The sequence below is a fragment of the Bison bison genome, unplaced genomic scaffold, assembly GCF_000754665.1.
Source record: "Bison bison bison isolate TAMUID 2011002044 unplaced genomic scaffold, Bison_UMD1.0 scf7180017864285, whole genome shotgun sequence".
Classification (NCBI taxonomy): Eukaryota; Metazoa; Chordata; class Mammalia; order Artiodactyla; family Bovidae; genus Bison; species Bison bison.
Window position 1 is genome coordinate 761,928 of NW_011494857.1, and position 9,820 is coordinate 771,747.

Genomic DNA, 9,820 nt, shown 5'->3' on the forward strand with positions numbered 1-9,820 from the left:
GATGTCGCCACTTCTGCCACTGCTAAGTCGCTTCGGTCGTGTCCAACTCTGTGCAACCCCATAGATGGCAGCCCACCAGGCTCCCCCGTCCCTGGGATTCTCCAGGCAAGAACACTGGAGTGGGTTGCCATTTCCTTCTCCAATGCATGAAAGTGAAAAGTAAAAGTGAAGTCGCTCAGTTGTGTCCAACTCTTAGTGACCCCATGGTCTGCAGGCCACCAGGTTCCTCCATCCGTGGGATTCTCCAGGCAAGAGCACTGGAGTGGAGTGCCATTGCCCTCTCCGGTCGCCACTTCTAAGTCAGTGCAAACAATTGTTATCAGTCCCGGCCAAATATCCCACTGGCCCCCTCAACCATGATTCAGGCGGTATCCACACAGTCCACTTCCCCAAGTGGCCGCCAGAGAGCACCAGTCTCCATTTGTGGAAACTCCCGTTCCTCTGCTCAGAACTCTCCATGGCCCCAGCTCACCCAGTGTCAAAGTTAAGTCCTCACGTTGGACCACAAGGCCCGGCTCGATCTGCCCCTATTACCTCTCTGTCCTCATCAGCACCCCCTTCCCCTTACTCGGTTACTCGGTTCCACCCACACTGACTTTCTAGCTGCTCCTCCAACACGCCAGACTCTTCAGAACCTTTGCAAACACTCTTCCCTTTGCCTCTAACGCTCTTCCACCAGACATCCCCAGGGCTCCTTCCCTGACAGAAGCCTCCCCAGATCAAAACATTTACAACTCCATCCCTTCGCCAATATTCCAAATCCCCTCCCCAGGCTGTTTTTATTTATTTAGCACTTACATAAAATAATTTACAGTCAATTATTTACTATCTACCTCTTCCCACTAGAATGTCAGATTCATGAGAGAAGGATGTTTTTTTCTCATCTTGCTCACATTTGTGTCCTGAGTGAACTTTCCTGAATGATGAAAATATTCTATATTTTCACTATTCAACAGGATAGCTGCTGGTCACGTGTATCTCCTGAATATTTGAATTCCTCAAATGAAAGTGATTTTTTATTTTATTTCATTTAAATTCATTTAAACTTAAATAGCCTCATGTGGCTGCTGGCTACCTTATTAGATAGCAAAGAAGGCATTAAATAAATGTCTGTTGAATGAATGATTAATGAATGAATGAATGAATGAAGTGCTTGCTCAAAGTCACTACTTTCAAACTTCAGGGGCATTCACCTAGTTGGACTCTTCACAACAGCTCTGGGTGGTAGACACTGCTATCAGCTCCATTTTGCAGATGAGAAAATGGAGGGAGAGAGGTTTCTTAACCAACCCAAAGTCACACAGGTTAGAAGTGGCAGAGACAAAATTCAATCCCAGTGCTCTTAACAAATCTCTCTCTCTCTTCTCTGGGGTGTGGCTTGGAATGCTCCTCTCCCAGATGTTTCCCCAGAAGTAGGGGATCTGTAGTGGGCAAAGGGTTACAATGGACCCAAGGAGATTGGATGGACTGCCTACCTTGGTTCCTGGCTGAGGGGAAGTGGGGCGGCGACCCTCGGGGCTGGAAGCCCGGGAGACCCTTGGAGATACAATTCCTGGAGGAGCAGAATGGGACGGGTGAGGATGTGGTGAGGATGCAGAATGCCCAGTGAGTCCCTCCCAACCCCAGATGCTCACCTGAGCGAGGGATGGAGAGCTCTCTGTCGCCCCCTGGGGGCCTCCCCCAGTCCACCTCGGGGGACCGGGATGAGCTCAATTCCAGGGACTCCGTCAGGCTCTGGGGAGGTCAGGAAAGTGGATAATAGATCACTAGGATTACAGTTTTCAAGCACATAGCAGTACAGACACTGCATAAGTAGGATTAAGATTGAAAACCAGGAGCCAGACCTTGTTTTCAAACCTCAGCTCTGCCATTTTGCTTGCTGTGTGACCTTGGGCAAGTTACTTTCCCTCTCTGTGCCTCATTTCACCCTTTTGATATGAAGACCGAATGGATACAAGGAAGGCGCTTAGAACAGTGCCTGGCACATAAACCTTTGTGGCTTTGCCCAGACTTTCTCTAGTTGCAGCGAGTGGGGCTACTCTCTAGTTGCCGTGCATGGGCTTCTCACTGTGGTGGCTTCTCTTGTTGCGGAGCACAGGCTCTAGGTGGCACGGACCTTAGTAGTTGGAGTACTTGGGCTTAGTCACCCAAAAGCATGTGGAATCCTCCCGAACCAGAGATAGAACCCATGTCCCCTGCACTGCCAGGTGAATTCCCAACCACTGGACCACCAGGGATTCCCACACTGGTCCATGTGCGAGGTTTTATAACGATTATGCATCTGGCATGGTGTTAACTACTTTACCAGAATTATCTCATCCAATCCCCTCAGTAAATGTATGAGATGCTATTATTATCCCTATTTGACAGATGGGGAAACTGAGGTTCAGAGAATGAGGTCAATGACTGATGTCACAAAGACAGCAGAGGTGAGATCAAAATCCAGGTCTCCCAGATACATGACCTGATGATCAGGGCCGGCAACAGTTCTACTCAGCTATGACCACAATGGCTCCTGGTTCCTGAGGGCTTACTCTATGTCAGGCACTTTCTAGTCACTTTCTAAAGAGCCCTGCAGGGGAAGGAAATGGCAACCCACTCCAGTATCCTTGCTAGGGAAATCCCGTGGGGAGTCTGGTGTGCTACAGTCCATGGAGTCACAAAAGGGTTGGACACGGCTTAGCGACTGAACAGCAACAAATGGCAGTTCTAGCCAATGTATGAGAATAAAAACTTGTAAGGAATTGGGGGTTGGAGCTGAAACCAAAATCCTACTGTTTACAGATGTGAATGTCTATTTAGAAAAACCAAAATAAACTGCAAACAAATATTTAAACTTAAAACTCCCCCCCCCAAAAAAAAAACCTTGCAGGGGAGGGATTAAGATCAGTGGTATCAGGTAAATGTTTAACAAATGCCCTCTGGAAGAAAAGAGCCCTCCTTTGCAGCAGTCTGCCAATTTCCATGGTGTAAATACTCCCACCATAGTCAATTTCAAGCTACCGATGTGTCATCACTGAGTTTGGAGTTGAGATGCAGGCAACTGGACCTTGTGAGGTATTGGCAACTCACCAAGTTGTTGTGCTGTGGGTCAAGCACACATCTGGACTATGACCATAATACCAAACGAGGAAATAGAGGATATGTACCTGGGGTTGGTTAGCCGATCAAGGGTTAAAGAGGTGAGTGGGTAGTGGGTTAGGCCAGGGGCAGACGGGACAGGAAACTGGAGGTGGCAAAGATGTGTGTGGCCTCACCTCCCTCTCTGAGGACTCCTCGCCTTGGAGAGCAGGGGATGGGGAGTCAGGCTCAGTGTTGGACGGTGGCTTCTGGGGGCCCCCCAGACCTGCCAGCGTGTCTTCCACCATCCACAGTTGCTGCTGAGCAGATGCTCTGTCCTGGAGAGAGGAAAGGAATCTGTTACTCAGAGGTGGGAAAATGCAAGGAGGGTTAAAGTCGGTAAGCCATGGAAAGGGTCTGAAATTTCCCCATTCTACTGACCCATTACCGTTTATCATAAATACTGTCTTTTTCTGCACTGTTCTGCCGTGTTGCCTCTGTTGTAAATAGGTGACCATATAAGTAAATATGAGTCTGTTTCTGAATATTCCATCCCTTTAGTCTATTCGTCTAAATTTGTGTCTGTACTACACTGCCTTCTTGTTAACTGTAGCTTTAAAGTCAGACACTATCCAGTTGTGTTCGTCCTCGGGCTTTGTTCTTGGAGGCTGCCTTGGCTTACTCTCGGCCTTCTGCACTTCCAGAGACGATTTAAAGTCAGCTTGTCAATCTCCACATATTGTACTGGGACAGCAGATCCCTGCTGGGGAAGTCAATCTGTGGAGACCACATCTTTATACTAGTATATTTCCTATCCATGCACATGGTACATCTCTCCATTTATATAGGCCTTCTTTCATTTCTCTCAATGACATTTTGTGGCTTTCAGAGTAGATGTCTTGCATATCTTTCATTAGACTTCTTTCAGATAGCTAATTTATGTTAATTGTAAACACTAGTGTTTATACATACTTATTTTCTAATTGTTGGTATTAGCATACAGGAAGATGATTTTTGTGTATTACTCTTGCATTCAGTTACCTTGCTGGATTTGCTTATGCTAACAGATTATTTTGGAGATTATTTTGGATTTTCTACATATACAATTTCATCATCTGTAAGTAAAAACAGCTTTACTTTTTCCTCTTTGGTCCTTATACCTTTGACTTATTTGTTAGACTCACTTGTACTGTTTAGGATCCCTGGTACAACGCTAACTGGAACTGGCAATAACATACATCCTGGCCTTATTCTGAACATCGGGGGAAAGATTTCAGTATTTCACTGTCAACAACAATGCTTTGCTGTAGGTTTGTTATCGATGCCTAATCAGGTTAAAGAAGTAGTTTATATTCGTACTTTGCTGAGAGATTTTATTATGAAAGGATATTGAAAGTCAAGTGCAAGTGAAGGTGGCTCAGCCGTGTTTGACTCTTTGCAACCCCATGGACTATACAGTCCATGGGATTCTCCAGGCCAGAATGCTGAAGTGAGTAGCCTCTCCCTTCTCCAGGGGATCTTCCCAACCGAGGAATCGAACCGGGGTCTCCTGCATTGCAGGTGGAGTCTTTACCAACTGAGCTATGAGGGAAGACCCTGAAAGGATATTACATTTTATAACTGTTTTTCTTGCATTTATTGAGATGACCGAGTGAACTTGGGAGAGCAAGGCAGGGCTTGGGGGCTTGGGGCAGGGGTGTACCTGGGGGGACCCGAGGTGCAGCAGGTACTCAAGGGTCTCTCTCAAGGTGCCCAGCTCCCGCTCCAGGCCGCTGTATGTGTCCCAAACACGCTCTCGCTCCTCAGGTCCCAGAAAAAGAGAGACAGTTAGCATGCCCACCCACCATATCTTTCCCCATTCTATCTTTTCCTAGCTGAGCAGGAGGAAGTGTCCCCTGGGGCTATATGGACCACAATCCCAAGGGCCTCTGCTCAGACTACTGGGAACCCCAGCATCTGTGTGGAACCTGCCATTCAATGAACAGCTAGTGCAGACATAGAACAGCTTTTCCTGAATCTTCTGGATTACCTCTGCACTCCTCTAGGGTGACAGAGTCCACAGATCTAATGAATTCTTGGACAGACAAAGCTACAAACTTTATGCCCCACAGGGCAGCAGAAACTTCTTTGACAGTCCCAATAGTAACAAGAGCAGCTAACATTTATTCGGCACTTACTTAACATTATTTGGCACATTTACTTGGCACTGTTCTTAGCTCTCACTTAATTCTTGTGAGGTAGGTACTATCAATGTCTCCATTTTACAGTAACAATAATTACAGCTAACACAGGTAATGCTTACCATATACTTGGTGCATAGGCGTTAAATATTCTGTGATTCGTTTACATATACTTATGAGATCTTCACAATGGCCGTAAGAAATAAATATTACTTTAATCATCTCAAGTTTACAGAAGAGGCATCTAAGGTCCAGAAAGGTAAAGTAACTAAAGTTCCCTTTAGTAACCACTTGGAGTCCTGGGGTCTCCTAGGAGGTATGCCCCTTCCCAGACGCTCACCTGAGTCAGGTGACAGAGAGTGGCTCTCACACTGACTAATCGGTCCTGCAGGAGGCGCTGGTGCCCCCAAGCCCTCCCAGGAGCTGCAGCTTCCCTGGTTGTTTGGCCCAGCTGCTGTCGGGTCAATTCCAGGGCTGCTTCTAATTGCTCCTGCACCAAGAGAGAAGATGGTTAGACTTCTGAAACCATACCCAGCCTCAGGGCAAGAGAAAAGCTGGCTTCTGGTATCCTCTCGTATCCTGGGGGTCAGGATGGGCTAAGGGCAGGTGGAGAGGCCAAGTGTCCCCCTCCCTCCCCTGTCCCAGAGTCCTGTACCTTCTCCTCCTGCCTCTGATCTATCTCCTCCTGCAGCCTTCTCAGGAGCCGGTCCTGCCCACACAACTTGGTCAGCAGAGTCTGGAGAAAGGAAGACAGGAGCTGCTAATGGACCAGACATGGCTCTTTGCCCTGCCCACCCTCCCACCTTCCAAAACATTCTATCCCCAATTCTGCGAATTCAACAAGGGTTGCATCAGTAGCACTTACATCTGTCTCCAAGCTTTGATGGAAGGTTGAGTCTAGAGGGGGTCCCGGCTGAGGAGAAAGAGAAAAGTTGGGGGTCACATGCCCAAACAAGTCCTCATTGTAGCTCAGTGCTGAGCTGAGCCCTATTTCTACTGGCTGGCACCCCTTGTCCTTATTACCTTTGTTCCAAGCTTTAGCAAAAGCAAACCTCAGTAGACTAATTGCTAGATTTTTGGCTTTAGGAAGACCCAGTGGGCTTTGCTACCAAATAACTATAGCAAATACAATAACCGATGGAGAAAATTTAGACAGTTCCTTTGTGATTGAGAATAAAACAAGGATGCTCACTGCCACTGTGACAGTTTAACACAGTATTAGAGATCTTGACAAAAGCTGTAACTTAAGAAAAAGAAAAGTGTAAGGGTAGGAAGGAGAATGATAAAACCATCATTATTTACAGATGATGCACTCATCTGCCCTGAAAACCAACAGAAAAAAATTATTAAAAGAAAAAAAAACAAAAAAACTTTAAAAATTATTAGAGCAAATAAGAGAATTCAGCAAGGATGCCTGATGTAAAAGGAAGATACAAACATCTCTACATCATCAATAACTATTAATAGAAAATAATTTTTAAAAAAGAAGAATACACCATTCAAATAAATATAAAAACTATCAGTGTTACCTTAACTAATGGCATACAAAATCTCTATGGAAAAACTTTAAGACTCAAATGAAAGATGAAGTAGATTCTTGAGAGTCCCTTGGACTACAAGGAGATCAAACCAGTCAATACTAAAGGAAATTGATCCTGAATATTCATTGAAAGGACTGACACTGAAGCTGAAGCGCCAATATTTTGGCCACCTGATGTGAAGAGCCAATTCATTAGAAAAGACCCTGATACTGGTAGAGACTTGAAGGCAGGAGGAGAAGGGGACGACAGAGGATGAGATGGTTGGATGGCACCACTGACTCAATAGACATGAGTTTGAGCAAACTTCAGGAGTTGGTGAAGGACAGGGAAGCCTGGCGTGCTACAGTCCACGGGGTCACAAAGAGTTGGACACATCTGAGCGACTGAACAAGAAGATTGTGTGAATGGTGGAGAGGTATTCTGTATACATATGCTGTTTGCAGGCTGTTTTTCAGGAGCTGAGTTTTCAGGAGCCCTAGGAAACTGACATAGCACCTATGCAGGCACCCTGAAATGCCCAGCCTTCTCCAGGCACACTAGTCAATGAGATGACATTCACTATAGCAAAGAAAGCATGGGAGGGGCTCTGGCAGGTTCAAGGTGCCCCAGGATACCTACCAATAAAACCATGGAAGCCCGGGTCCCAGGAGGCCTTGGAGGGAGCTGGAGATATGTGGAGGTTCCAGAGTGGGCCTGGGAGGAATATTCAAATAGAGATGTTTACAAATTGGCATGTCTTAGTAACAGATATAGAAAGGATGTGTCTGGCATTGAAGTGCCATAGGAGACTCTCTGAGGTTCAGAACTGGGCCCCCGAACTTCAACTATCTTTTCTCCAGCTGTGTGCCACTGTGGCGACACGCAGGATGATAAGAAATGAACAGCCTGCAAAACAGTCCCAGGGACCAATGAAAGTTGCAGTCTACTCTTACTCTCACATTTGTGGTTAGCTCTGGATTTTCTGGGCTGCAATCCCGTGATGCTCAGAGAAAATAGTAGGTGACCAATTTGGAAAGAGAAAACTGGACACACGAGGCAGATGCAATGCACACTATCTCTCACAGTACTGTATCAGAGGAGCATATTCTGGACTATTTCATAATGTTTAAGGGGTAATAACTGCCAAAGGCTAGCCTGAAGACAGCCCTGAGAACTGACAGGAGATAAAGTTCACTCTCCCTTTCACATTTGAACCCAGCTGCGATTATGCTGAACTACAATCTCCATGATACCCAGGAGCCAATGGCTTAGAGACTGGCCTGGAAAGGCAGCCCGCTGGCCATATGGGCATTGTAGTCCCTCTCCCTGCCATCTCTGCTCACCGGTGTTCTGGCCTCTTGACTCCAGTGCTGAGGACTCCTGGGAGGCCTTCCTCCCCTTGCCTCAGAAGACGGTCCTCGGCGGGGAGTGGGGGGCCTGGAGAGGGTCTGGCGCTGGAGGCCCCAATCCAGGGGAGGCCGGACATCGATGCGACTCAGAGGGGTATGGGGTCTGGCAGAAGGTGCCGCGTCTCCAGAGGAGGGCGGAGGTCTGCGTGCAGGAGCAGAACGGGGCCGGGGGAGGCTCGGAGGCGAGGGAGGACGAGAGAGGGGTGTGAACAGGCTGTGGAGAGGAGAGAAAAGGCGAACTGCGTCAACAAGAGCTCCCTCATCCCACCATCCATCAAGTCAGCCTCAAAGACGTGCCTCCCTTCAGTGTGTCTCATTGTCTCTCTGGAGCAGAACCCTCCTCTAGTAGCTCGATCCCGAATAATTTCCCTCTTTGTGACATCCCCTCCTTAGGACTTCTCAACAGACTCTGACCCAGCAAGCGTCCAGCAAGTCACACACACCTTCGAGAAGGCGCTAAGCCACGCCCCTAACCAGTCCCAGCCCTGCCCTTCGGCCACGCCCTCAGAATGCCCTCGGAAGCTCAGCCCTTCCGATGAGTAGAACCTTCTCATCCCAGACTCCCTCGTCCAACTTACTCTGGGCTCCTCGTCCTCCGAATTCGGGGTCCAGATTGCAGGTCAGCCGTGGGGCTGGGAGTGAGCAGCCCGGGTCGGCCACGACCTCTGGAGAGCCGCGCCACCTCTGGTGATTCTGAGCCGCGCCCCTCTTCCGTGCCCCTGTTCACTTCTGGGGGACCACCGGGGCCTCCTGGACCCTCCCCAGTCTGGGGCCGTGCAGATGACCTCGGTTGCCCACTAAAGAATGGACACAGAAAAAAGACATCACTCCTTTGAATCTTATAACAGCCCTTATTCTCATTTCACCGACAAGGAATCTACAAAGAAAAAAAAAGGGAGGTAGTGCACTATCAACCATTGTCCGCATTTTGCAGATGGGGAAACTGAGGCCTGAGTAGTGTCTTGTGCAACGCCACAAGGTCCATCCATGTCTCTGGGCCCAAACTATGAATCTCCAGACCGAACAATGGGGCAAGTAGACAGAGACAGCCTAGAGCCTTTCCTTTTTTTAATCTGACATTGTTTGGGTGGCAGCCTCATGGGGTGGAGATTTCTGGGGGAGCAGTATTGATAGACATGGAATAGAACCGGACATGGAACAACGGGACCGGTTCCAAATTGGGAAAGGAGTACGTCAAGGCTGTATATTGTCAGCCTGCTTGTTTAACTTATATTGCAGAGTACATCATGCGGAATGCCAGGCTGGATGAAGCACAAGCTGGAATCAAGATTGCCGGGAGAAATATCAGTAACCTCAGATAACCACCCTTATGGCAGAAAGTGAAGAAGAACTAAAGAGCCTCTGGATGAAAGTGAAAGAGGAGAGTGAAAAAGCTGGCTTAAAACTCAACATTCAAAAAACTAAGATCATGGCATCTGGTCCCATCAGTTCATGGCAAACAGATGGGGAAACAATGGAAACAGTGAGAGACTTTATTTTTGGGGGCTCCAAAATCACTGCAGATGGTGACTGCAGCCATGGAATTAAAAGACACTTGCTCCTTGGAAGAAAAGCTATGACCAACCTAGACAGCATATTAAAAAGCAGAGACATTACTTTGCCGACAGAGATCCATCTAGTCAAAGCTGTG

General features: G+C 47.6%; 1 protein-coding gene across 6 annotated transcripts in view; it reads right to left on the reverse strand.

Moving 5' to 3' along the window:
* The window catches only part of PLEKHA4 (pleckstrin homology domain containing, family A (phosphoinositide binding specific) member 4), a 24,492-nt gene that overhangs the window by 9,028 nt on the left and 5,644 nt on the right, over positions 1-9,820 (reverse strand). For 5 of the 6 annotated variants that reach the window (XM_010849578.1, XM_010849575.1, XM_010849577.1 and 2 more), the window contains 10 exons: positions 8,748-8,966; positions 8,104-8,383; positions 7,400-7,474; positions 6,106-6,153; positions 5,896-5,976; positions 5,581-5,730; positions 4,763-4,861; positions 3,258-3,398; positions 1,635-1,734; positions 1,476-1,552 (listed from right to left, as the gene is read on the reverse strand). In XM_010849578.1, the coding sequence (XP_010847880.1) occupies positions 1,476-1,552; positions 1,635-1,734; positions 3,258-3,398; positions 4,763-4,861; positions 5,581-5,730; positions 5,896-5,976; positions 6,106-6,153; positions 7,400-7,474; positions 8,104-8,383; positions 8,748-8,966 (1,270 nt within the window). The remainder of the gene's footprint in view (positions 1-1,475; positions 1,553-1,634; positions 1,735-3,257; positions 3,399-4,762; positions 4,862-5,580; positions 5,731-5,895; positions 5,977-6,105; positions 6,154-7,399; positions 7,475-8,103; positions 8,384-8,747; positions 8,967-9,820) is intronic. The other variant, XM_010849579.1, reaches the window with a different exon arrangement.